This window comes from Podarcis tiliguerta (assembly GCF_965153285.1).
Source record: "Podarcis tiliguerta genome assembly, chromosome: 1".
Classification (NCBI taxonomy): Eukaryota; Metazoa; Chordata; class Lepidosauria; order Squamata; family Lacertidae; genus Podarcis; species Podarcis tiliguerta.
This window is the reverse complement of record NC_139534.1, coordinates 57,581,705-57,609,247: the sequence shown is the minus strand read 5'-3', so window position 1 is coordinate 57,609,247 and position 27,543 is coordinate 57,581,705. Positions and strand designations below refer to the sequence as shown.

Here is a 27,543-nt window from a genome sequence, read left to right as displayed (position 1 = left end):
TGTTTCAGCAGCGCTATGCCACCGTAAAAGACTTTTCAAATGTACTTTCGACAAGAGCTTTTATAGGTAACTTCCTCTTTAAATACTCGTGAAGGATAATTCCAGGGAAACAGACCCTTCCCTCTATTAGGTCTGGTGAAGAAGGGGAAGAAGTTTCTCTAGAACATCAATTTCTTGTCACATTTCAGTAGGGCTTTAATATAAAGGTGTATTAATTCTCTAACAGCAACATATCTTGCCTACGTAAATCTGAAAATCCATGCATAGCGATGGTGGATCACAATAACAGTGTGTTCCTTTGAGTGCTTCCCCTCACCCGAGACCTTGAACATTTTGAATCAGGTATAGCAAGCCTGTCATGCTTTGCTGACACGCTGTTGAACTGCCTCCCCGCTGAAGCAGAGGCTGCAAGGCTGCCTGTCACACTGCACATTTCCTTGAAAGTTGTTCCCAATGAACTCACGCTGACTTCCAAGTCAAAATGTGAAGGATGGGCCCCTGACCTTCAGAGTCTTGAAATCCAATTACACAGATGTATTTGTTCAGATTGCTTTAATGCACACTTGAGCAATTGCTCTCGAGGATGTCAGGGGGAGCTTTCTTCCGAGTAAACAGGCACAGCCCAAGATTGGTAAGCCACGCTGCCCTTAAAGGCTCATGGTTTGGCAACATTTAAAAGCAATTTGTCATCATATAAAAACTGCTCAAATTATGTCAGTGGAGAGAGACTGGCCCCTTTCCTTTGGTGACCCCCCTCCCACTGTTTTTATAAGGCTATGAGAGGGCAGTTTGCCTAAAATTGGGGAGAGGAGGGGTGTGTGTAGGTCCATGAATTTCTACCCATAATTCCAGCCATGGGCCTAGCCAGGGTTTTTGTTAGTGGGGCAGGCTTTTGTTGGGTGGGGGGAGAGCCTCAGATTTGTATTGATTGATATAGGGTGGGCAGCTGCAGCCCCTTGGCTATGCCTGTGTTTCCAGCCAGGGGTGCCAACTTGAATAAAATACTGGGGAGGGGGCAGGTAAGCCCCACCTTTAATAACTGATCAGAAGACGTGGCACATGCATGCCATTTGAATGGCAATGCCCATCAACTTCGGCACCAGGCTACTAAGTAGGATCTGCCTTATAGGGAGTCACCACTGGCCCTTCTAGGTTCCTCACTGACTGACAGATCTGCAGGCAGGGGTCTCTCCCAGCCCCATCTGAGACTGGACCCGGGAACTTCCTTACGCAAAGCAGGCACTCTGCCACTGAGCCACACAGCCTCTCCCAAGTGTCCGGGCAGAGTTTTTATAAGGACTTCGGTTGCGCCCGGTATCTCCGTCTCAACAGCAATCCTGTAGAGCTGCGCGGCTAGCGTTATGCGATCCACGTCTCCTCCTTCCGTTGCTCTGGTCCTGCTGCATCCAGGGTGAGACGCCTGAAGAGCGGAGGCGGCGGGGGGCGCATCTTGGCAAGAATGCCTGAATCCGGGAAGAAAGCCCAAGCTGGCAGCTGGCAGCGCTGGCGTGGAAAGAAGGAATTGGGGGTTGTGCAGAGAGTCACGCCGGCCCCGTCACTCGAATGAAACGCAGAGGAGGCCCACGCTCGGGCGCCGCGCAGAACCCGAGTGAATGGATTGGGGGGTGTTGTTGGGGGCGGTCACGTGACTCGCCGGCGAGCTGAATGTGCACGTGCATCTTGGCGCTGTGGAAGTGGGGGGGGGTGAGGAGGAGAGCCTCCCGAGAGGTCACGTGACCCCTCCCGCCGGCTGACTCCCCCCCCCGCCCCGCTGCAGAGACGCGCCGGCGAGCAGTTGCCTGGAAGGGCTTCTCCGCCACTGCAGCAGCGGAGCTGGCAGGGAAGGAGCGCAGGCAGAGGCGGATCGATCGCCGTCTCCCCGAGACTTCCATGGCTGCGCCCGCCTCCCCTTCCTCCTCCTCCTCGTGAGCCTCTTTCTCTCTCTCCGGGCCACGTCCTTGGAAGCGCAGCGGAGGCAGCATGTGGAGAGGGTAGGTCGGGAGCCCTCCCGCGGGGACCCGTTTCCAACCGGGATGCGGAGGCAGGGAGAGGCGGCCCTGGCACTTTCCCTGGCCTTTTGTCCTCTGTCTGTTTCAGCTGCACCTCGGGGAGGGAATGCGCCGCTTGCTTTTGCAGCCCGTCCTGCTGCTCCTGGGAAGGGAAGGAGCGGCGCGAGGCAGTGGGGGAAAGTGGCGGGATCCGAGAGGGAGGGAGGGAGAGAGAGAGACGGGGTCCTGAGCGCTGGCGCCGCCGCCTGAGGGAAGACGCGGCTGTCTGGGCGGGCGGCGAGGTGACTCCCTGGACCTTCCGGGTGCCGTCGAGGCTCTGCGCGGCCTCCCTCCCGCTCGCCTTCCCCCGTTGCCGGTCGCAAACTTTCTCCCGGACGCTCGGGATGCCGCTGCCCGAAGCCAGGCAATTCCTTCGGGTGCGGGTTGCCGTCTAGTTCCCGCAACGTCGGAGAGCGTTAATAACCCTGTCTCCAGAAGTTTTAGCGTCCAAACTCCGTTTTAAAAACCCAGCCTCCTTCAGCTTCCCGCCAACCCTGCAAGGTAGGCTACTGTCACCCCCATTTTACAGACAGAGGCTCCCGTTTACTCAGCATGCAATGCGGTCCCACAGCTAGTTTGGGAAGTGGTGTAGGCAGGACACAAGCAGCAAATCATTTCGGTTCCTAATACTACATGCCCCACCCCATAAAAAAACAAAACAATCCAGTTTCAAACCGAATTGAGAAAAACAAACGACCTGGCCGCATTTTAAGCAGGTAGTGTGTACACAGCCAAGGGAGAAAGGACTGTCCCAGGTGGAACCTTGACTGACCTGTACTTGGAATAACTTCATGTTTTGCCACTAAGGGCAGATATACAGGACGGAGGATGGGTTTAAGATGCAGGGCAGCACAGGTAGCTTGAGTGTTAGGAAGATGTTTCTTATGAGCCTCCAGTTTGATGAAATTCCTAGTTAGATGTGCTACCTGTTTTCCCCTGAGGGCATTTCCACTCATTTAAGCATCAAAACCAATCCACACTATGAATAGAAAGCCTAAATTGGCTGGGATATACGTTGGAGTCCTCTTTTGTGTTTTCTCATAAATTCACAAAGTTGGAAAGCAGAACAACTGGAGCATCTTAGAGGGTCAAAATCACTTTTTAAGTGCCAGTGTGTAGCAATAGACTCAGTCCCCAGGATTTTATTGGAATTCTTAGGGGCTCTGTTCAAGAGCAGTTTGGTACTCTCTTGGTGTTTGGCTTGAGAGGAGGACCATGAGTTTTACAGTACACAGTAAGCTGTTTGCTCCTGGGAAGAAACAGCTTTGGCACTCTCATGCCCTCATGCTCAGGATTGCAAAGGGAGGGTTAAAGTAAGTGATTTTGCTTCTAGGAAGGAAATGGAAAATTCTGAATATCCAGTTCTTCATCTTTGGATGCCAGTGGCTTGTCTGATCGCTGCTGGTGAATAGGGGACAGTGACCTCAAGTTTGCTGCAGAAATATTAGCCACAGAGAAGGGAATTGCACCCCCCACCCCCATGCTGAAAAGTTTTCTGGTTGGCAAAACGAGATAAATGAGGCACATCAAAACCCTGCAGTGACCTTGGTTTAATTGTTGACATGCTGTCAAAGTCTCTAGGACATCAGAGATGCTGCCTGCATCATGTGACAACCAGATACTGGGGGCTCTCGTGGCAAGGCTTATTCAAGGAATTCTGTGCAAGGGGATCCAGTCTGAAGCAGTAGCTATTAAGAAGCATGGTAATTTCAAACTTTTGGGTACATTTGTTGCAAAGTGTGCACATTTTACCTGTGCCTGGAAAAAATTATGCGGGTCTGCATCAAAATTTGTCTAGGCATCCATCCATTCATTCTTGCACCACATGCTAGCTTTAGTTAAGGATGTCAAATGAGGCTAGAGAAACTCTGGCCTGTGCCTTTCCTCCTTGCAGCCTCCCCTGCACAACAATTATGCTTAAAAAGCAGGTTCCATAGTTGTCAATGGGAGCTGACTTTTAAGCCTATTTGCTGCAGGGGGTGATTTTCGCTGTATATCTCATAGGTCCGGAGGGAAGAGTTAACCTTTTGTTCCTGCATGTTGTGATTCCCCCCCGCCCCATTTTTGTTCACCCCTGCTGTACAGCAATTAGGCTAGGAAAAAAACAACTTTTCACTGGTGCAGAAGATTCCTATTTTTGTTCTAAGCTTTAGAATCAAATTGGGGTGTGTATATAACATCTGCGCAAGACAGGCTTTTGAACTGTAAAAGCAGAAGTTTGAGGAATAACATGATTTGCTAATTAAAGTACAGCAGTGAGCCCCCGAAAACAAACCTGTCAGCATTGTTCCCGTACTAAGAGTTGGTGCTACTGTAATACAATCCTGTATTCAGAAGGCCGCAGTGAAACTTTGTCAGTTTGTATAGCAAACCTTATGATGCTGTAGTTTTCCAGCTACTAACTACCTCTCCACATTAGTAAAAGAAGGCAAGACTTTGTACAGTGAAACATAGATGGCATCTATTCTGGAGTGCAAGGATTAGTAGAATGACAAAGAGCAGGCTTATCCTTGCATCGGCAAGGGAATATTTTTGTTCTCTTGGTGACAGAACGTATTCCTAGCAGATTTGGGAGTGGACGATGAGAATCATTGGGACACGCTCTGATGTGTGTGCTCCCTGCAGAATTGTGCTGAAAGTGTCCCACAGGCTTTTCGTACAGGAAACAGCTCTGTCTGATCAGTTCTGCAGGAAACCGCCAGGGCCTCATCTTAAAAATGCAGATCTTGCACGTTTACACCCACCCTGCTTCATTTTGGCAGAATCTGACCTAATACTTCCCATTGTGAAGACACTTGATGATATGCATTGGGCTCCTGAACTAGATTTGCAGGATGAAGTCCACATCCAGTTTAGGGTTGCTACCTGAAGGGATCCCAAACAGAGACTGCATTTGTGAAACAATTAAGAGAACAAAGTTATTACTTGTGTCAGAACATTGACAGCACTTCTGTCCTTTTAAACAATGTAGCAGATGTAATACACTTAGGGAGAATCGTCTTCAAAGGGAATATGTACTGTATCTTAAAACTTAATCAGGGACAGTTTATTGAGATAAGCAGAAGGGGGCAATTCTAATCCAGTCTAACAGAAGCCACAGCATAGTGTGTGAATCTGTGTCCTCGTCTTGATGTCCATAGCTTCCAATTGGTCATCCAATTCAAACAATGTGTGATAAATGAGTGGGGCAGAAATAGGAGTAAAATGACAAGCTGCCATCCATGGGCATTTATCTGGAGATATGACACATGTTGCATGGTGGGTTTGCAGCTGAGAGGCAGCACAGCAGGATGGAAGAGATATAATAATAATAATAATAATAATAATAATAATAATAATTTATTTGTATCCCACTCTCCCTGGCCGAGGCCAGGCTCAGAGCGGCTAACGTCATAAAAACAACACAAAAGATGGGGATGGGCTTGAAGGAAGATGGGGGGAATCATCAGAAAGGGAAGAGAAGAAGCGAAAACTTGTTCCCGAAAGAATAAGAACACTGCTTGAAAGTATTGCTGGGGCTGCTCCTTATTTATATAAAGAACCATTTACTCCCATGTGCAGTGGTGAGCTGGGAAAGCTGCTCATAAAGTTTGCACTGGGTTCTCATACATATGTTACAGGATAAAATCATCTTCAGCTTTCCACCTTAACCTGAATGGGAGTCCACAACTTTGGGTTTTATGAGCACCTGAGGAAAATCTGTCTTTAGAAGACGCTTGCAATGAGGCAAATGCTTTCTTGCTCCCCACCCACCTTTCTTGAGTTCGTTTGAAAGTGTTCCTTCCAAAATAAAAATAAAAACTCATCATTTGCACGTTTTGTGAAGCAGCGCCTGAATTCTATTTGAGAGAACAGACATGCTGCTGCCAACAACTCTTGGAGGGGGACAGGAGGAGAAGGAGAGAGCAGCCGCTTTCTACCATTTTAAAGCAACTCTTAAGTATTCCCAGAGAGCTGGCAGTGGACTTCATGTGGGGTGAGAAGAAAGGCTTTTGATATGCAGTACCCCTTTCCTAGCTTTGCTGTAGGAAATGCTTTGGACCTTAGCTATTTTGTTCAGCTGGCAGTTTCCTTCGCTGGAAAACTGTTGCTGACTGAAGCCCTTTCAAACTAGGCTAGCCCAATTATGTTGTGCTTCGGCTTGCTTCTTTTTGTGAATAATGTTTTTGTACTTTTGTATCTTTAAAGGGTGTATGTCAAACGTGAATCAAGTTTAAAAGTGCTTTGTTGCCCATTTGGCAAAAAGGCCCTTTTAAATAGCCTCTGGGTTCACAATAAAATGACGTATGGAAGGAAAGCAGTAGTCATTCTTGGCAGTTTGAGCCAGGAATTAGGAATCTACTCCGTAGAGCAGGGATGAGGAACTTCTGAGCTGTGGATAGACTCTGACTGCCCATCAGCCCCCAGCCAGTGTGGTTAATGGTCAGGGGATGGTGGGAATTGTAGTCCAGCAAGAAGATCAAACCTCTCCATTCTGAAGGAAATCAGCCCTGAGTGCTCACTGGAAGGACAGATCGTGAAGCTGAGGCTCCAATACTTTGGCCACCTCATGAGAAGAGACTCCCTGGAAAAGACCCTGATGTTGGGAAAGATGGAGGCTACAAGGAGAAAGGGGACGACAAAGGACGAGATGGTTGGACAGTGTTCTCAAAGCTACGAACGTGAGTTTGACCAAACTGCGGGAGGCACTGGAAGACAGAAGTGCCTGGCATGCTCTGGTCCATGGGGTCATGAAGAGTCGGACACGACTAAGCGACTAAACAACAAAACATTAGGAGAGCCATGGGCTCCCCATCCCTGGAGTAGGGAATTGCTGCCGCATGAGACACAAGGCTGAAACATAGGTGTATCCAACCTACAACACTGGTAGGAGAAACAGAAATGAGGCAGAATGCCCTATAGGGCATTTGAACTTGCACCTAGGATTCCTAGGCATGTCATCCAACCTTACTGTGGACTAGTTGCATGATTTTGGCCGTGCTTCATTGCAAACTCTGTTTTTCCATCCTAAAACTGGAATAATGATTACCTCAAGGGTCTTTACAAAAGGGATAATGGTTTTCTTTATTTTAGCATTGAGTTTGCTGACTGAACATGTCTGGTATCTGGGAGCCGCACTTTTCTGCTGGTTCTTCTCTAGTTGTCCAGAGGGCAAGACAAGGGTGTACCAGAATCATGTGGCCTCATCCAAAGTGGGGACTGTTGTAGGAAGAAACCATTGCAATGCTTCTTTGGTGCCTTTCTCCTCACTTCTATTTCTGTTTGCCTTTAATGCAGCAGCATTAGACTTTGCATGGGGAAACCTGCCTGGATGAAGGCAATATTGCAGGGGTTTTAGAACAAAGGATAATTAGGTGCCTGACCCAATTTATCAGCATTGCCTCCTTCCTCCTCAGCCCCCACAACTCAGCATGCTCCATTCAGGAGGATCCTTCAGAAGGGCTGGCAGAGGAGGAAGCAGCAAAAAAATAACATTTTGCTGAGCACTCTGCTTCTTCCGGCACTTCTTTGGAATCCAAGTCATCAAGTTTACTGAAAGATGTTTTAAAGTTTTTATTGTTCTGTCTCTTGCTGTTTGCTGCCCTGGGCTCCTTTGGGGGGGAAGTGTGGGATGAAAATGAATTAATTATTAACCCCATAAGGGAAGTTTGGGGGGCAACAGTTGGCAAGCTACCTTTGCTCCTTGGTCTTTGGCACCATCCACAGAGTTATACTCTTGCCAATTTTGCCATACACGTTCTAAATTTGGAATAATTTGGAATAATCTTGGTTCTTTTAGTTTTCAGTTAAGATGGCATCCTGTGAAACCATACATTCCAATAAAAAGTTGTGTGTTACATTTATATTTTGAAAATATCCCAATTGTTGATCAGGGTTAAACCTAGCATGGGGGTAAGACTGGCCTAGTTTTCACTAAACTGGTAAACCAGAGTTTAGTCTATACCACTTCAGATTACAGTTATGTAATTGCACGATCAAGTGTTCCTTCATACAAAAAAGCCCCCAGAATATAGAAAACTAGATGTAAGGGAGAAGGTCTGTCTTTTCAACATACAGTTTTCTACATGCAAGCAATTTAAACCCCCATCTGCAGGTTGGTTCAAGATGGTTCAGAACAGGTTTATTTGTTCACTAAGAGTTAGATATTTGCACCCTAATTCTGCTGCTGTGTAAACAGTTAGTGCCTCATTGGTAGTTTCCAGATGACTTGTTTGTTGAGCATCTGCCCTGATTTATTTGCAAAGTTTTCAGGGAGATTAGATGAATTTAGCTATTTATTAAACATTGATTCTGATTTGTTTGCAGGGAGATTAGATGACATTGTGTCAAACAGGTGTTATCCCACACTTTCCAGTGCATTTCATGGTCAATAAGCTCATTGCAAAAGGCCCAGATTTTTAAGGAAACGGTTATGTTGTGCAAGAGCACCAAATGCACTTTTAAGTGTTCAACTTATATCTGCTGGTATGTGATTGAATCCCACCTAAAGATAGTGACTGTCTCAATGTGCCCCATGAATATTCCCCTTGTGCCTGATCCAAAGTATACTTTCCAAATATATGGCTTCTCTCTGTGTCAGCATTCATCCTTCACTATTTCTAACAGACTTGCACTTTTTTTTAACTCTTCTCCCCACATACTTCCCCTTTTTTAACCTGATGTTTTCAGCAGTTCCTGGTTTATTTGATTTGCAGGGTGAGAGAGAGAAAAGAAGAGAACAAATGGACTTGTTGTCACTGCTCAGTTATTATCCCCACTCCCTCATTTTTAGCTCTGCTTTGCAGATGCGTGCCAAAGCAGAATTGTCCAAATGTGAACTTGAGATGGAAGACTTAGAACAGGGGTCAGCAAACTTTGCTACCAGCAGGCTGGCTCACTGTCCCTCAAATCTTCTGGCGGGCCGGACTACACACACACACACACACACACACACACACATGCATGCTCACGTGCACACACATACTGGCAGAGGGGGGCTTTTCTCTCTCCCCTAGCCTCTCCCCCTCCCCCTGCTTTCTTAACTCCTCTGGTGTTAGCTGGGAGCCGGCGGCAGCTGAGAGCCGGCAGTCGTGGTGGCACCTCTCGTTTCTGGTCCATGACCACAACGCTGGCCAATCTGAAGCCTCACCGTCTGCATGCTGAAGAAACCTGGTGCAGCTTCAGATTGGCTAGCGTCGCTGCCCGCCCAGAGGCGTACTTGGCTTCAGATTGGCTGTGGGAGCTTCTTGGAGCCAATCCGGAGCTGCCTGCTCACCCATCGTGGAAGTCAGTCCCCACGCGGCAAGGCACTGCCACCCCACGCCAGTTTAGCATGGGGACTGGGCGGGTGGGTGGCAGGGTCCTCGGGCCGGATTAAAGAGCCCCTTGGGCCTTATCCAGCCCGTGTACCTTAGTTTGCTGACCCCTGACTTAGAAAGTGCATGAGATGAGACACAGGTTGAAGCAGGGAACAAAGTCTGTTAGGATTGGGGGAGGGTGCAGGGAGACCTTACCTGCCTTTTGAAAGCTGCAGTTCGAAAGTGCTATTTTTTGTAATATGAAGATCTGCAATTCTGCTTCATAATTTATCAACTTGGCTGTAAATAAGAGAGATGGGCTAGGCTAGCTGCTCAAGACTTCTGCCTTCTTCATGCAGACCAAGGTTTCCCATTTCTGCAAAGGAAATGGGGCCAGCCTGAATGAATCGTGACTTTCCTCATCTGCTTAAGGAATTGAATGAGTTATCTTTATCCTAAACTTTCATTCTTAAAACTTTTATTACAGTACTTTGTTTTCTTGTAGATTCCTATTCATGACTTGTTCCCAGTGCAGATCTTGTTCCTGATGTAGATCTTCACTCACCCTTTTTCCTGATATAAATCTTTATTCCCCACCCCTCCCATTCTGATGTAGATCTTTAACCCCCCCCCCCCCGGTTGGGTCCTGCTGTAGATCTTCACTCACCCCTTCTTCCCTGGCAGGGCCCCTTTACAGATATTCTGTTCCAAACTCTAGTTACAAATCCTTGTTATCTTGGGTTAAAATTTGTGCCAATGTACCCTTTAAGAGCCTTTAAGGTGGAGAGACGGATCTGCTTCAGGAAACAGAGGCAGCACTGGATCTTTTACAGAGGGAGCTCCTGGTCTTTTAACCACAATTGATTGGCACTGTTAAGAGTGTGCCAAGATATTGATACGTGGGGCTAATATCCATCTGTGTTCCTTGTATCTTTTTGTTTTTATAATGGCTCATAAGTGTTGAGCCTAAATTTCTGGACGCCTTCCATCGCTTCTCCTACTCATGCTGCTTGGCTGCCCAGTGTGCTATTTTACTTGGAGTCAAAATTGGAATTGTAAGGGGAAGAGCTGCCAGATTAAATATCATATTCCTTTCTGCAGAACTGGTTCCCTGTTGATTGTTCTTTCTGCTAATCTTAAAATACAGTTGCCATTGCTCAGCCTCTCTCTTTGGTGCATCTCAGCTCACCCAGATCCATCTCTTGTCTTCTAAGGTGCCTGTTTCTTTACTTCTTTCTAAAAAAGCAACACCTGCTTTGATATGTCAGAGTTGATGCACCCGCACCTGTTAAAAATGTAGGTCGCATGGCTCTGAATTGACAAATTTAGAGATTTTTCTAACCTGGGTATGAGATACTTTGAGATCACGTAGTTGGTTATATCAATTGCACGTCCTTTCCCCCTTCAGACATCTTTTTCAGGATCTGATCTAATAAGATATTGACTATAATTCAACAAAAGCACAGCCTGCATTTTCTTATCATTGGTCTTTGAATGATTTCTATCCCATTGTTAACCCACAGGGCTCTCTGAATAGCAGCCATGACCATGATATTCTCTTCTACTCTCCAAACTCTTCCCTGGAGAGGTTTCTTCCTAGTCGAAAGGCTTTGCAATAAGTGTATTGCTCTTAATTATTTATGCTTGGGGAATTCCTTTTTTAAAAGAAACTTTCAAATGGCTTTGCAAAATCTCTGGTGTTTGCCTCTGTAGTCATCCTGTGAAATATACTATTATTATTTCCATTTTGTTGGTGGAAATTTGAAGCAGAGAGAGAGAGGTTTGGTATCCAGGGCCAAGGTCGAATTTCATTTCAGGCCTCTCTGGCCAAATCCAACATTCCACCCCTGTAGCCATCTTGCTGTCTCTGGGATCAAATTTTGGCTTCTTCCACATATGCACAAAATAGCTTTCTTGCTACGTGAGATTAACACACACACACACACACACACAGAGAGAGAGAGAGAGATTAGCACCTCTGTTTGCAAGCTGATAGCAGCAAGAGTTCTTCTAAGACTGAACTCCCATGCAGGACGCCAGTACCATTGCAGGAAGGGACACTTTATTCTGAGTGAATATGCACATTTACTTGGCTGCCTTTATCTAGTCCTTGCAAACCTGGCAAAGGCCATGTCCTCATTATCTGCTTCTGCACCCCCTCTCCTATACAGCACATATATTGTTGTTGTTTTTTTAAACTAAGATCCAACTCCTAGACTTTACCAAGCTATTTGTGTCTCTTCCCCATATGCCATTTTTACCTACTTACGGTGATTTTTGTTTGTGTGTGTCTTATTTTTTCCTCCTTCAACTCATTCCCCCCCCCCAAAGCCCAAGGACATACCTTCTCAATTTAGTATAGCATCGTTCTCACAATCAGCAGATGGGATGACAAATGTTTGCATGAACTGTACCACTTCAAATTACAATTGGGAGTTCATAGGACTGAATACTCCTCCACATATATTCCCTGTAGTAATAAGAGCTCCCGCTTTCATTGCGAAGTGGTTAAAGCTCAGGCACAGACTTCTTAGCCCATCTGGTGTCGTCCCCCACACCTGAGGATTAGCTCCAAAGGACTGAGAATTGATTTTAGAGAACTGACTATACCAACAATTCAGAAGTATCTACCTTCAGTATCTACCTTCCACAGACTGCCTCTGGCTTTTGTGTGCTATCCCATTGAGATAACCAGGACTGTCCTACCCACTGGAGAAAATAGGGGCATTTCTCCCAGGCAGGGATGGCAATCTGTGGCCCTTCAGATAACATTGGACAGCAGCTCCCATCATTTCTGACCATTGGCCATGCTGTCTGGGGCTGATGAGAGCTGGAGTCTAGCCATATTTTGGGGGAGCCACAGGCATTGAACTAAGCAAACCCGAATGTTGTCCCTTAATTCACTTGTAGCTTGATTGCTTGCCCATTGTTTCTTCTTTTCTCCCCAACAAAAACAATGTTAGAAAGCTATCTTTTATTCCCTAGAAAGGAGGAGTAGATGCAACATGTTGGATGGACCTTCCAAGATTTATTCGTAAACTTTTGGCACTCGTTTAGAACTGCAAACTCTTCAGAATTTGGATCATTTCCAGCTTTAATGAGAGTATTGGAAACTCTTAGGGAAACACCCATCCTGTCTTGTATGTGTGTTTGTGTGCTCTGGGTCTCTCCCTTTCTCTCCCCCACTCCCCACCATGCACACATCCACTTTTATGGAACATAGGAATCTTCCTTACATCAAGCCAGAACATTGGTCCCTCTTGCTCAGTCTACCCAGGCTGGCAGCAGCATTCCAGGGTTTCAGGCAGAGATCTTTCCTAGCCCTGTCTGCATATGCCAGGGATTGATCCTGGGATCTTCTGAAACGTATTCGTGTACTCTGCCATTGCACCCTGACCTTTCCTTGGAAGTTCTCTGTACTATTCTGAACTGGGCAACAGAGCGGGAAGGAAGCAGTGTTCTGTGATGTCGTAAGGCTCAAAAGCTTGTTAACAGACACTGGCTTGCCAGTAGTTCACAGGGTGAGGAAATAATGCAGCATTCTGACCTAGAGGCCCCTCTGTGGCCAGGTGTGCAGGCATTCGGAGCATGCAGGCTCCTGCAGAACAACATCTGGAATCCCTAATGGAATTTGGCTCCTGAATAGCTTTTGCAGATGTTCACCTTTTTGATGCAATGAGCATGACTTCCTCCCATAGAGCTGTAGTGGTGCTATTTTATATTCTTGCCAGTGTAGTGTGGTAACTACAAAATCTAATGTGTGAATTGCTGCTGTGAATTGGACAAGGGATAGATGGTGGTGGAACCTATTTGTTTCCATCAGAAGTAGAAAGGAGATTTATACGCCTAATATAGGAAACTAGGTTATACCAGATGGTACTCATTTGCCCATTGAGCCTCTTTTTAAACTACTCACTTTGTACCTTTAAAAAACAAGTGCAAAAATACAATTCAATTGGAGTTCAAAGCAATAATGCATTCATTGGGGGCTCCCCTAGAACTGATGAGAAAAACATAACCCTCCCTCTCCACTTACCTGCAGTCCATGAGAAATTGACTTCAATGAAAGTAATAAGCATATTACAAACCTACACCAGAAAGGTACAAAATCAAGAGCTGATAAAAACAGGGAAAATGGCAATTAGGGAAAATTGTCAGAAATTTTTAAAAATCCAAAAGCAAATTCTCAATCGAATACAAGTCAGTATAGAGTAGATAGGCGAGGCCAAAGGTTCACACATTCCAAATTCTAGCATAATGGGATTCTGGATTTTGATTGTCTTCTTTTGTATCAACGTAAGCCAATACCAAGTCGGAATCAATTTGTTGGATTTTGAGGTACCCCAAAGTGTTGTCAACTTAGGTGTCAACTTCTTCTTAAATGTTAAGTGCCACACCTTGTGAAACTGGTAGCCCCGCATTGCACTCAGTAGTTCCTTCCTGCGTTTTGCCGGCGTTCTTTGTTGTTGACACTTGACAGCAGCATCTCTCCAGAGTATAAGGCAGGTGTCTTCCCTCTTGTCGGCTAACCTGATCCATATAATCTCTGAGCACATCTCTCTCTCTCGGCAGAGGGCCACTCCTGTGTTTCCCATTTCCCGGTCTTTTGTCTTGTGGTGGGGGAATGGGAACATATCTTCCATGTGTTGAGAGCCCTTTTTAGCCACCCAAAGCTCATTGGTTTCTTTCCAACAGCCAGGCCCAGTTTGAGGAGACCCGGCAGCATCTCCAAAAGCAGCCAGTGGTGGGACAATGGAAGCCCCTTGCACCAAGCAACAGGGGCCAGGAGCTGCAGCAGCCAGAGCCTTCTGCCAAGGACTCAGCAGGTGGGGATGAGAACCAGTCTGTGGCTCAACTCAACGTCTCCCGCTTGCGCAGCTCCTCTGTGGAGATCCGTGAGAAGGGATCTGAATTCCTGAAAGAAGAGCTCCACAGAGCTCAGAAGGTAAGAGGTTTGGTCAAGATGGGAGAACAGGAAGGCCACATCCAAATGCCATGGTAAGCTCCAAACATATTTTGGTCAGCACAAGCCACAGACACAGGGCAGTGCCTTCTGAGTCAGAGCTTGGGTCCATGTAGCTCAAGGTAGTTCTCACTGACTGGCAGCAGCTCCTGGGGCTTCTTCCTTCCCCAGAGATGCAAGGGGTTGAACCAGGGACCTTTTCGGTGCAGAGCAGATGCTCTGCAATTGAGCTGTGGCCCATCCCCACCTATCTGTAACTATGTGAAGCTTCTTCTGCATTGCTCACTAAGGGGCATTCTGGGTCTCTTATTAGCATGCAGTGGGAAGCTGCTCCAAGGAACAATTGACATTTTGGGTTGTATCCAGTGGTGTCTGTGCATGAGTGGAATGAATGCTGATGCAATGGGACTTCACCTTCACCACCTCCCCACTGCACCATGCAGGGAGTGTAGGGGGCTGGGGGTGGGGAGGAAATGAAGGAGAAATCTTGTTGAGTGAGTGGAACATGGGTTCACTCCACAGTAAGGCTAACCTGCTTGCCTTCTGTATTGATTCTGTTCTGTCAAAAGCAGGCTCATGCTGCTTTGTGAGTAAGACAGGTGCTGAGTGGGCAAAACACCAGAATCCAATTGCAGAAAAAGAGCGTCTGCCTTTATCTCTCAGTCTCAATTAAAGATGCCACTGCATAATGTGTGGTTTGCATTATAAATGCATGTGTGCAGCTTCAAGCATTATAGGAATACATTTTATATTTCTGGTCATTCGTGGTGGCCTGATACCTTGGACTTGTGCACATTGCTTATTCTTTTTCATGCTGTTCTTCCAGTTACAACTGCACTTTTTAATTAAAGAAGTGTGGTTTGCTTTAAAGGAAATTGGAGAAATCAATTGATATTATTCTTTCAATGTCTGTTGGTCTATGGACAGCTTTTATGTCCTTAGGTTGCAGAGCAGGCAGACCACAGCACTGGTAGTTTTTTCATAACCAAACATCCAAACTGGTGTTGAGGGTGTGACAGTTTGGTGTAGTGGTTAAGAGTGGTAGACTTGTAATCTGGTGAACCAGGTTCGCGTCTCCGCTCCTCCACATGCAGCTGCTGGGTGACCTTGGGCTAATCACACATCTCTGAAGTCTCTCAGCCCCACTCACCTCACAGAGTGCTTGTTGTGGGGGAGGAAGGGAAAGGAGAATGTTAGCCGCTTTGAGACTCCTTCGGGTAGTGATAAAGCGGGATATCAAATCCAAACTCCTCTTCTTCTTCTTCTCTAAGAAGATACAATACGTGCTGGCCTAAGGGAGACATAGATTCTAACCTAACTCCCCTTTTCCCATCCACCAAATATTTGCCTGTAGGCCAGAGATAAGAGTTAATGCTGAGAGTTAAGTACCGGTATCTTTGTTCAATCTTTTGTGACATATATGGAAGCCCAAGGTAGGAAAACACGCTGTTTTTCATTATGGTGTCTTAGAAACCCTCGATCAGTAGCTGTGGGGATGAGGGGTGATGCCTTAGTTTCACCAGCATGAGAAGGTCTTTTCTTAGCATGCCCACGGAGAGGCTTTTGGCTAAGGCCTTTGAAAGCCACTGTTCATGAGGTGCGACTTGGTGCCTGCCGACTCCTTATATCTGTGACTGTGGCCAAGGAGCCTTTGCCCCAGGTGTGCTGTTTCGCTTACTTGCATGTTCTGCTCTGCAGGAGTTGAAGTTGAAGGATGAAGAATGCGAGAGACTTTCAAAAGTCAGAGAGCAGCTGGAGCAGGAGCTGGAGGAGTTAACCGCAAGTTTGTTTGAGGTACCGTCTCGTGCCTGGCCTGAAATGAATCCCAGAGCCCCCAAGATGGTGCTGTTAACCTTTAGGAACCACTTTCAAGGCCTTCCTTATGTAATCAGAACATACACGTGGTGTGTGTCTGTATGAGTGCACCTATTTAAACCCTTATCACCTTCACATCCTCTTCTGAGGCACTTTTGAGCAGTCACAGTGTGTGGGATGGGGTGCTGCCCTCTCAGTTGCGGCTGTGCTTCTGTTTGCCAAGATCTGGAGCAGGCAGGGTAGTGGCAAGGGTGGGAGAAACACTTGGTTGTGGGGATGGGACGGTTGCCTGTGCTTGGGCCTGCTGCCAGCCCAGTGCTTCCCCTGCCCTCACTGCTGCCCTGCTCCCTCCAGATCTTCGCAAACAGAAGCACTGCCAGAGGGGTGGCACAGTAGCACTACCCCATCAAACATGCCACAGCTGCTTTTGAGAAACAAGTTTACACAAAGCAGTAGAATTATCAGGCGTGGCTACATGTGTGCCCGCTCACAGAAAACTAGCATGCCAATGAGACGCTTGTAACCTAGATGTCGTCCTGCATCACAGTTGTCTCTATCCAGGGCACTTAATATGCAGGAACATTAAAAGGTTCTTCTCTCCTGTCCTCCACCCCCTTCAACCATCACCAGAAGTGAAGAACTGCATCGTGTTGCTTTCATGACCATGTGCCTCAGCTCTGACAGGAACTTCCTTTTTAAAAAAAGAAAGGTTCTATGTAATTTTCTGTAGTACCTCCCCAGCCCTAGGAGGAAACTTGTATATTACAGTGCCGTTTAGCAAATGCTGCTGCTTTGTATACAGGTGTGTTTTCCCTTGTTTCTTGTTCTCTCTGCTATAGGAAGCCCATAAGATGGTGCGGGAGGCAAACACCAAGCAAGCAGCATCCGAGAAGCAGCTGAGGGAAGCCCGAGGGAAGGTGAGTCCTGCTCTGTCACAAGAGAGCCATGGCCCCCTTACATATACTCATGTCATGGGAGGAAGGGCAACCATGCCTGCTGTCTTCTCCATAATGTCCAGTAAAGAAAACCTTCATGCATTGGCTCTTCATGAGATTGGGTTTCCTGATTACATGGGGAACCTTTAGCATGCCTCTAAGTGTGGGGGGGTGCCAGCTCTCCTTTTCAGATTTTGCACTGAATGTGCAGAGGTTGGCAGCCAGCAGAATGTGGGGGCAGTTTGAAAGAAGGGCTAATATGCGGCAAGGAGCAGGTAAAGGCGACTTTCTCATTGGTCCAAGTCACGTTCCATGAAAAGAGAAACAAAGCAAGTTTGGGACCCACTGCTCTAGACCTTTTTGAGTTTGGAAAAGACGTACAGCAGGATGGGAAACCTCAGGCCCAGGCAGCAAAGCCAGCTCCCTAAGTGTTTCTTCCCTGTCTAGGCCTCAAACCTTCTGCAGCTCACACCCATTCAGCCCAAGCCTCGCCTCTCCCTGGCCCTGCTCCGCATGTGCTTTTGCCTGGCTGGATCATGTCCTTGACCTGTGGTAACCCCTCTTAACTTGCCTGTAAAGGAGAGATTTTGGGGGTGTTTGTGTGAGTGTAAACCTCTGCATTCTTGGCTGGAATATGGCCTACTGCTGCTCCACCCTCTCTTACCTCTGACCCTGCTAACCTCTCAAGTTTAGCCCCCTTGAAAGCTTCCCAGAATGCCTGAAAAAAGGGTTTCCCACCCTGATACACAATGTCTTAACTTGGGTCCTCCACCATGAGAAAATTTCTTCAGATGACTCTGCACTCCTCTGTTTTTGGCCCAGGATTCTGTGCCTGCTCTTTATCCGAAGGCTTCTGGCATTACTTGGCAGTGGCTGCTCATGTTGTGACTGTTTTGGATGAATGCTCAATTCAGTCACAGTTCCAAGTGGCTTTTGGGGAACAAGGATGCGAGGCATTTAATAAATATGCAAGCAAGATCAAGGACAGAGGTGCATCTTTGTGCCTCAGTTCCAGCCGGGACACAGGGAACGCTTGTGAGGCTAAGAGCAGATATGGCCAAACGTTCTGTTGTTAGCTGAAAGGGCAAGAGATTTGCAGAGCGCACTGGGGGGAGAGGACAGATAATTAATGCCTAGAGCAGTGCAGTTCCACTCCAGCAAGCTTGCAAGGTCCCTGTCTCAAATTTCGCCTGCCCATATAACTGCTCCCAGCGAAAAGCAAGGGAATGCAGTGGTAGGTGGCCCCACCTAACCAGTCCGTCTGCCAGGGAGGCCATTGAAGGTTAGTTGTTCCTCGCTAATGCAGTGGTCCCTGTAATCTCTTTCTTGATAAACTTGGTAGAACCAGCTTCTCTAGAACTACTTGAATGTCCAAAACTCTGAGACAATGCCTGAGGGTTTCTGAAAAGGATCTGTAGTCCAGAATGTAGTAATAAAAAATCTCATTACCATATGGCTGCAGTGCCACCTGTTGACAGGTCCTAAGCAAAGCATACAAATGGTTTCTGTCTCTTCACACAAGCTGGATTCTTGGGTGTATTTTTTTATTAGATTCCTGAGAAGTGCTGAGTTTCAAGTCCAAATATTTTGACATTTTAACCTTCCCATTTTAGAAGTGGGGGTGGGGGTGGGGTAGGAAACTGTGGGTAGGACTGTACCAGCTTGCATATGTTCAACACAGAAGTGACTAGATTTTTTGAAAGTGCACTCCTGACAGACAGCCAAGGCTGGTGAGGGGCAGGTGACAAAACTCACAGCACAGAATCCCAGATATAAGTGTGGGGGGGACCACGTTAGTATACTGTGCAAATATAAATTCTGAATCAGTGAGAGCTGAATTTGGCAACCCGTGTCCATAATAAAACACGCTTAGTTTTGCATATTTCCTGATTCCTCTGTTAAGTTTTGGTGTTCCTCCTCATAGATGTGCATCAGGCATCTTCACTGTGCAGCTTTCAGCAAATGCAGAAAATGCACCTCTTTATCTTTGCCCTGATGGAGCTATCACATTAGCATGACATGAGGGTGAATAACTTTGTGGAGTACTGCGGCCCATGCCTCCTGACCTCTGGGCATCTGACCCACCTCTGGCTTCTGAGATTTCACCAGGCATTACTCATGCACTTTCAGTCTTACCTTTGTGCTCCTAAGCACTAGATATTTTTTAATATTTTAGATAGGTTTCTGCACCTGCATGGAACAAGGAGCGCATGCAGCTTCAGCTGCACAGCTTGATGCTCTTGACTTCATCAGACGCCCTTTTCCTTTTTAGAGAACAGAACTGAGTGGGTTTGGGTGAGCCATTACATGTTCTGCAGGAAACAGGCAGGCAGGTCCCTGGGTCGCATTCAGAGCAGCTGCTTCCTGCGTGGAACTAGGTCCTTTGATGAATGGAGAACATGGCACCGGTGATCCCTTTTTGTCTCCTGCCACCCAGATTGACATGCTGCAGGCGGAGGTGACTGCCTTGAAGACTCTGGTAATCACGTCTACGCCTTCTTCCCCCAACCGGGAGTTGCACCCCCAGCTCCAAAGCCCCTCCAAGGCAGTCTTCAGAAAAGGGCACGGGCGGAATAAGAGCACCAGCAGTGCGGGCGCTGCCACCGCCGCCAGCCAAGGCCTGCCTGTGGAGCCAGTCAGCAGTGAGTTCAAAGAGGTGGGTCAAGTTTATGGGTCAGCATTCTCGCTTGAGGTTTTGGGAGGAGGGGCTACTTAGCATCCGTCACATGGGGGGGGTGTGCACATGAGTGGGGTGTGTGGTGAGGTTAGGGTTCAGAGGGGAAAGGTCCTTTTTATCTTGAAACTTGCAGACCTTTCTCTGCTCCACTACAGAAAGCAATTGAATAGCCTTAAACTGACCTCGTTTCATTGCATAAGCCTGGCCAGGTTCTTTAGCTGCCCCGGGCCAGAGCCAACAATTGCACCAGGAATGTGGTTGAGGGGGACCTTAAAAGCAGGTGTAGGCAAGGACCTGAAAAATTCCGTGAGTTGCTTTGACTACCACCTTTATGCAGCTTCCTGGGGCTTTGTGCTTTCTTATGAACGGAGTCTTCCTCTTCCAAATCTTCTCTCCCTCTCACACCGTTTTGCTTTCTCTCCTTGTCTTTCTGTCTCTTCTTCCTTCCTGACCCTGCTACCTTGTCTGCCTATCTGTCTGACCCTCCCATTCCTCAAAGTCTGGGGTGCCCACCCTCCTCTCCCTCCTTCTCTGTATCGTCCCTGCGAAGGCTATCCACATCACCTATGAGCCAGGCTGGCAGTCCCTGGCACCAGACTCTTCCTTCTCCTCTTCTCTCTCATGGCAGGTAATCTCTCTCTCCGTTTGGGGTGGCAGCAGGGTGACCCGATGGGGAGGAGGAGGACGGGGCTCGCCCGCCTTTCTAGTCTCTCTGGCAAAGAGATGGTTTTGGCAGGCAAAGCCTTTTAAGCAAGCTTGAGGTGAAATCTCTTCTACAAAACCCCTCAAGGGCACAAGAGCCTCGTTCTCCTTGACATCGGTTTGTCCTGCTTGGGGAAAGCAGGAAGGCTTGGATGCAGTAGCCTCTTACAGCTCCCCACTGCTTTCCGTTCTTTCTTTAATACTAACACCCATTTTTGTTCTGTTTTCTCTTTAATTGTTTCCTCCCTTCCCTCACCCCATATTGTGGCTCTGAAGTTGCCTCCCGGTATCAGGTGAGCAGTCTCTGTAACATAGCGCTTGTATGCTGTTGGTTGAGACCTTTCCCTGGGGGGCCAGGAGGAACTTTTTTCATGCCTGTGTTGTAGCTGTTTCTTCTCTTCAGCGTGGCGGGGGCAGGCGAGGGAACAAATTCTTCTTAAATATTCAGCTTGGGAAGCAGCTAACTCGTTTAAAGATACGACTGGACACAGCGTAGTACAGTTGTATCTGCTCAGGGCATTTTTTCAGGTGGGCACCATTGCCATTATAAGAGAACAAGGGAGGCTTTCATTGTGAGTTCTGGCACCTCCTCCTCTAGAAAAATAGCGCCGCTTTTGCTGATAGGCCTTGAATCCCAGGGTGCCCTAAAGTCTGGTGTATGTCCTTTAGAGCAAGGCATGCTGGGAGTGGTTGGGGAATCCCGTCAGTGACTTTCTGGCTGAAGAGGGAGAATCTGGAGTCACTTCTGGATTTTAAAACTGAGTGTTAGAAAAAGCAGAAGTATTCTTGCCTTTGGATATGATTGATTGATTGATTGAATTTATATACCGCCCTATACCCAGGGGTCTCAGAGCAGTTCACATAATAAAATCAAGATATAAAACCGAATAAAAATAAAAACAACAACCCAATAGTGCCCCCCTCCCATAAAAAAACACAATTTGGAAGGGCGTAGGATGTAATATGTGACAGTGCCACAGTGTGGAAACCCAAGAGCTCAGAAACCAGAAAGTAATTGCCGAGAAAGAGGTGACCAGAATCTTCAAGGAATCAGGGCTTACCTGACCCCTTGCAAGTTTAAGCTATGGGTGTCTTTTGTCTTGTGAGCCTGCTCCCTGGAGTATTTTTGCCTTTCTGCAGTGTCCCATAAAAGACCTTCAATGGAGGGCTCCTTATGCTGATTTCCCCTCCCAACATGCTTTTTTCTGGGTTCTGGAATTGGGCCCAAGATCAGCACCATAAAATTTGCCTGTTTTCCCCCATGGACTTTGGGTGACTCTTGTTTGCTTGGATGGGAAGTGAGTTCTCTCCAGCAAAGCAAGGTGGCAGCTAAGCTCACAGCAGACAGGCACCACATGGGATGGCAGTGGAATAAACCCGCTTAATGGCTGCTGTTCTTCTATCTCCCATTGGCACAGGGCTGGGGAACCTGTGGCCTTCCAGATGTCAAGGGCCTCCAACTCCCTGGCCATTGGCCATGCTGACTGATGGGAGTCGGGAATCCAAAACATCTGGGTGGCGACAGTAAGCATACATCCAGAAGAAGAAATTAACCTTCCACAGCTCCTGCGGTGGGTGTGTGGACACATACTGGCTTGGGCATTTTGCAGCTAAAGGTAAACGCTCCCATTGCTTAAATTTATCTGGTATTAGGATGGATAGAAAGTATGCTGTCTCCTAATGCTATTTCCCTTGGCATGGCCCTCTTTTTCTTCTTGTAGACATTGTTTCGTGTCTGGAGTCTTACAGATTCCAAGGCAAAGAAGTCTGCTGTTTTGACCCACAGGCCACACTTATTCTGCTTGTTTGCCTCACAGGTTGCACACCAAATTTTGCTTAGTCTGAGGTAACCTCTTGGTTCTTGTACGCTAAACCCTGCTGACTTCTTTGTCTCTCCCCTCACCCCATTGTCTCCTCTTCTGTGTTTCTTTGTCGCCGTAGGTGGATTCCATCTTGTTTGCCGAATTCCAGGCTTGGAAAGAGTCTCCAACTTTAGATAAATCATCTTCTTTCCTCGAAAGGATTTACCAGGAAGATGTAGGCCCATGTCTGGACTTTACTAAGCATGAGGTGAGATTAAAAAAGGTTTGGGCCGAGGTTTTGAGAGAGCTGACATGCTGGGATTTGTTCCAGCAACTTCTCCCTCCTTGGAACCTTGCCTTGACTTCCCTGCCTTTGTTTTATTTGTTGCAGCTCTCAGAGCTGATTCAGGCAGCTGTGGAGCAGAACACGCTCACCATTGAACCCGTGGCTACCCAGGCGCTGCCTGTGGTGAAGGTGTCGGCCATTGAATGCGGCGGACCAAAGTAAGGAAGCATTGGCCGCCTCTGCGGCCTCCCCTCCCTCCTCAGACAGATACACATCTGGCCTCCTTCACTGCTCCAGGAGCAGTTGCCTAGCAGAGGGAAATGCTGGCTAGCTCTTCATGGAGTGCAACTGGTTTATTCCTTCCTTTTATATCCCACTTTTCAGCATGCCCCATGTGACTCACAAGATAGGAAGGAGAAATCAAAGCAGGATAGAAATCAATGACAGCAAAAGTGGGGAGGGGAATCAAATCTTGAACGGCACAAAAATAAAGCTGCATTGCAATGAATTTGGCAATCAAATAGGCAAACCAGGAGGGAATTGTAAAGCAGAGGAAGGGAACCTCTGGCTCTGATGTTGGACTAGAAACTCCCATTATTGCTATTGGCCATTCTGACTGGGACTGATGGGAGTTGGAATTCAACAGCCTCTGGAGGGCCACAGATTCCCCATAAGGGTTTGCAGATATTTTTGTTTTTAGAATTTTTGTTTTTTGTATTATTACTTTTTATCTTGGACACTGCTTTCATAGCCCCAGGTGATGAAGTCGTTTATAAATTTGTAAAACAATAATACCCAATGCTAATAAATATGGTGCCACCATCAGGAAATCCCTGTGCTTAATAACTGCTGCCCCAGAAGGTTGTTTCGGGGGTGGGGGGCATTTTGGTACATTTGGAACAGTGTAGTTATAAATTCACCTAAGTATGCAGGGATGGTTTTTGAGTGCAAAGAGCCTTCTGTGAAAGGAGGAACAACAAAGGAATACATCCCATAGAATAAAGCTAGAATTACATATCGAGCTAAAAAGGCAGCAAGCCATAAAAACAAGAGAATATTGACCATTAGAAACTTGTTCAAATGAAAAGCTCTTTATTGCATACTTAAAAGCAGAAAGCAAGGGAGCGTGGAGGCATTCCAGTCTTTGTGCCATCACTAAAATGGTCCTGACTTATGTCCCCACTTGTCTGGTCTCAACAGGATGGAGAGCAGGGCCTCTGATGGGCAGGTTAACCTCAAGGTTCTCCTTTTTGAGCAACAGCTCATGTAGGTGAAGACTTATTTTTCATAGTACAGTGGTGCCTCGTAAGACGAAATTAATTCGTTCCGCGAGTCTCTTCGTCTAGCGGTTTTTTCGTCTTGTGAAGCAACCCTATTAGTGGCTTAGCGGATTAGCGCTATTAGCTGTTTAGCGGCTATTAGCGGCTATTAAAGGCTTAAGGGATTAGCGGATTAGCTGCTAAAAGGCTTAGCGGCTTAGAAAAAGGGGTTGGGGAGCGAAAAAAAAATCTCAAGACTCGCAAGACATTTTCGTCTTGCGAAGCAAGCCCATAGGGAAATTCGTCCTGCGAAGCGCATTGAAAAATGGAAAACCCTTTCTTCTAGCGGGTTTTCCGTCTTGCGAGGCATTCGTCTTGCGGGGCAGCACTGTATCAGAAGCCAAGGGCATGACTGAAATCACATGGATTTTCTCTCCCCTCTTTAAAAAAAAGTCTTTCTCTGGCATCAACCATGTTTTCTGGGGCATGCCAAACAGAACACTTTCTGTATTTTCATCCTGATTTTGGTTTCCTCCTCTTGTTTCCTCTCACAGTGGCTTCCGGTCCCAAATTGTAACGTAAGTTACTTATTTTAAGGCAACGATGAAAGGATGCCTTGCTCCACTAATAAGTTACTAACTTGCCTATTTACTAATGGCCTTGAAGTTGGAACTAGAAAGTAACTCTTAAAAATTCCTGGTGGTTAACCCACTGAAAGCATATCAGTCATCCTTGCTTGGAATTGTCTTTGAAGCTGATGGCCTGACTTTCTGTGGTGCTGGGTATGAAAGCCTAGAGAGACCTCTGGCCAATAATTTTCAATGTTATTCTGGAATATTAAACCCACTTGGCTTTCAGAACTGCCAAAAATGTACCTAATGCTTCACTAACATTTTTCACTTTCAAACACAGATGCAAGAAAGTTTGCCTGCCTGCAAGTAGCCTGGGAAGCCTCCATTTCACACATGACCCAATCCTAAGCATGCTTACTCATAAGCAGTGCTTTTTTTCTAAAAAAAATTAAATGTTTAGAGGTACTCTCATTTTCCTACTCATATTGAAATACTTTGCCTCAATGAGCCCAAATTTAGATTCACAAAATGTTTAGGGGTATGCATCCCCCTGTATCCCCCCCCCTGAAAAAAGCGCTGCTTATAGGTAAGCCCTACTGAGTTCAGTGGGGCTTCTTCCCTAATAAATATGCTTAGGATTGCAGCCTTCATCACTGTATCCCCTGTTTGCTAAGGGTAGCAAATAACTGAAAGTGATGAAACAAGAATATGGTGTACAGTATCTTGAAGAATATGTCTCTAAAATTCCATATCCCAACGTTCTCAATAACATCATGCATTAAACTGGTGCTCTTGGTTTGGCTTTCACTAATCACCAGCATAGTTTGGCTTCTCTTTTTCTTCTTCATTCCTTTGATGAGCTGTCTTTTGAGGACAACCTGCTTTTTCTTTCTCCCCTTTTGCAGGAAATGTGCTCTAAGTGGCCTGTCTCGGGCCTGTAGGCATCGCATCAAGCTGGGAGACTCTGGGAATTACTACTACATCTCCCCTTCCTGCAGGGCCAGGGTAAGTCTCCCAAGAAGCCCTGAAATTATTTGCAGAGGGGCAGGGGCAACAACCATCACATGGAACTGTCTGGTCCTCAGCATGATCCTGTGGAAGCTAACACTTGCACTACAAATGTGTGCAGTCTTTTGTTTTGCTGAGAACATGATGTCCTTCTGCCATTTCTGAAGCACCCAGTGCTCTTGTACATACTGCTCGTGTACAAAACAAATGTGTTTTTAAGTCTAACATGTATTTTTCAGGCTCAACCAGAGCTGAATTCATCAGATGCATTAAGTGAGCTGTGAAGTGGTGGCTATTACACAAGTGGGACCTGTTCCCAGCTGAGGTTCTCCTCTTCATGGACCCAGCCAGTCACCTGATCCTTCAGGATGCTAAAGGGTTCTAGCAAGGCATTCGCTTCTTGCTACCCGCCTCACCCAAAATAAAAACCTGGTTCCATTTTGCTTTCCCAACTGACACAGAGAATTCTTTTGCTGTTGGTCAGGCTCAGTCTGCATTGGGCTGTTCTTTGTGGGTTTTTCCTCAGTAGGTTTTTTAAATATATTGCACTTCTATAAACTTTGGGGTTTGGCTCCAATCTATCAGCACTCACCAACAGAGTTTGCTGTTGAACTGAAGATAGCCACATAACACTGTTCCATTTTTCATTTAAGGAATTCATTATGGGTTCCAAGTAATCAAATAAAATGCTTCCTTACTTTTTCAGTGGAAGTCTGCGAATGGGTCTGAGGAGTTACCTCTCTTCATTCTATTCCCCCATATAGTAATCATAGCAGTACCACCAAATACATATTCAAATCTCTCACTGGAATATTTGATATTCTATAAGCCATGTGTTTGCATAAAACACAATCGTTAGAACACATTATTGCTCACAGTGTGCAGAAAAGCCCTGAAACACACACACACAAATGTTCTTTGCCATATCTGCTATGTTTATCCTTATAAACATACCTGAGCCTCTTTTTTCCATTTTTTAAAAACTTCATGAAACTCTCTTAGTCATATTGGATTTGCCTCTCCTTCTCTAGTGTGGCTTCTGTTCCTTTGTAGGATACCAGGATAATCCTGCAGTGAATCCAAAGACCCATTGTTTCCTCCTGTTGAGACATGTTTTCCCTCTTCTGTCGAGCCCATTCTTTGCAAAGGCTGCATAAATATGTAACTTATAAATGTATATCAATATATTGTAAATATTTTAGTTATCAGTATGTCAGTTGTTGTTGTTACTAATAATATTTTATTATATTTATATCCCACTTTTCCTCCATGAAGCCCACAGTGGTATACATGGTCCGTCCCCCCTTTTCATTTTATCCTCACAACAACCTTGTGGGGTAGGTTAGGCTTAAGAGGCAGTGCCTGGCCCAAAATCATCCAGTGAGCCTCATGGCTGAGTGTGGATTGGAACCCTGGTCTCCCTGGTCCTAGTCCAACATTCTAACCAGTACTCCCTCCCTCTTTATTTTCCCAGATTACAGCAGTATGCAACTTCTTCACCTATATCCGTTACATCCAGCAGGGACTGGTGAGGCAGGATGGTAAGTGAAGTGTAGGCCTTTCCCATTTTGGATGTGAAGTCTTGGCTTGTTGCTTACTGGCTAGCTCCTAAGACTGTGCAACCACTTCCTAGCATGGAGGAACTGCTGACTCAGAGCTCAGCTTTTCCTTCAGAGACTTGGCAAGGAGCTCCCAAGAGGGAGGGGTCGATTCTTCTCCACCCCGTGGGCACAGCTTGTCATTTTTACCCAAGGCAGGCTGAAGATGAATGACATTTCCACACTAGCCAAATGAAGTGTGAGGCAGAATGCAAAGCGAGGGGCAGGGAAACCAGATAAAATGAGATGAGCAAGGTGAAGGAGAAGTTTGGTTGGCTGCAAGTCCAGGTTTGATCCTGGTAGAATTTGGCCCCTTTGAAACCAAGCTCTGGTCTACAGATACTTGCCAGATCAGTGAATGGGGAAAGATGCAGTGTCAGAAATGTCAAAGCATATGCTTTAAAAGAGTGTGCTAACACCATGCCTCTAACCCACAAGGGAAGTAGCTTTGCCAATCCTTAGCCTTCATTAGCTACATTAGTGACATTCAGAAGGTGCTGCTTCTAATGTTAATGGATGATGGGTGGTATGCACATTTAATCAATGTATTTTTTTAAAAAGACAAGCTGAACATCAGCCTGCTGTGTTGCTCTCCTAGACA

At 46.4% G+C, this 27,543-nt stretch overlaps 1 protein-coding gene across 5 annotated transcripts in view; it reads left to right on the top strand.

The window, feature by feature from the left end:
• The first annotated feature begins 1,409 nt into the window (after positions 1 to 1,409).
• Positions 1,410 to 27,543, top strand: part of RAB3IL1 (RAB3A interacting protein like 1) — a 30,254-nt gene continuing 4,120 nt past the window's right edge. Inside the window, exons 1-11 of one of the 5 annotated variants that reach the window (XM_083445793.1) lie at positions 1,627 to 1,991; positions 14,021 to 14,270; positions 15,987 to 16,082; positions 16,943 to 17,020; positions 19,476 to 19,694; positions 20,215 to 20,343; positions 22,359 to 22,487; positions 22,611 to 22,723; positions 24,319 to 24,342; positions 25,242 to 25,341; positions 26,819 to 26,885. In XM_083445793.1, coding sequence (XP_083301919.1) covers positions 1,981 to 1,991; positions 14,021 to 14,270; positions 15,987 to 16,082; positions 16,943 to 17,020; positions 19,476 to 19,694; positions 20,215 to 20,343; positions 22,359 to 22,487; positions 22,611 to 22,723; positions 24,319 to 24,342; positions 25,242 to 25,341; positions 26,819 to 26,885 — 1,216 coding nt within the window. In that variant the 5' untranslated portion in view covers positions 1,627 to 1,980. Of the gene's footprint in view, positions 1,992 to 14,020; positions 14,271 to 15,986; positions 16,083 to 16,942; positions 17,021 to 19,475; positions 19,695 to 20,214; positions 20,344 to 22,358; positions 22,488 to 22,610; positions 22,724 to 24,318; positions 24,343 to 25,241; positions 25,342 to 26,818; positions 26,886 to 27,543 lie in introns of all 5 variants that reach the window. The other 4 variants (XM_083445795.1, XM_083445796.1, XM_083445794.1 and 1 more) reach the window with 4 other exon arrangements.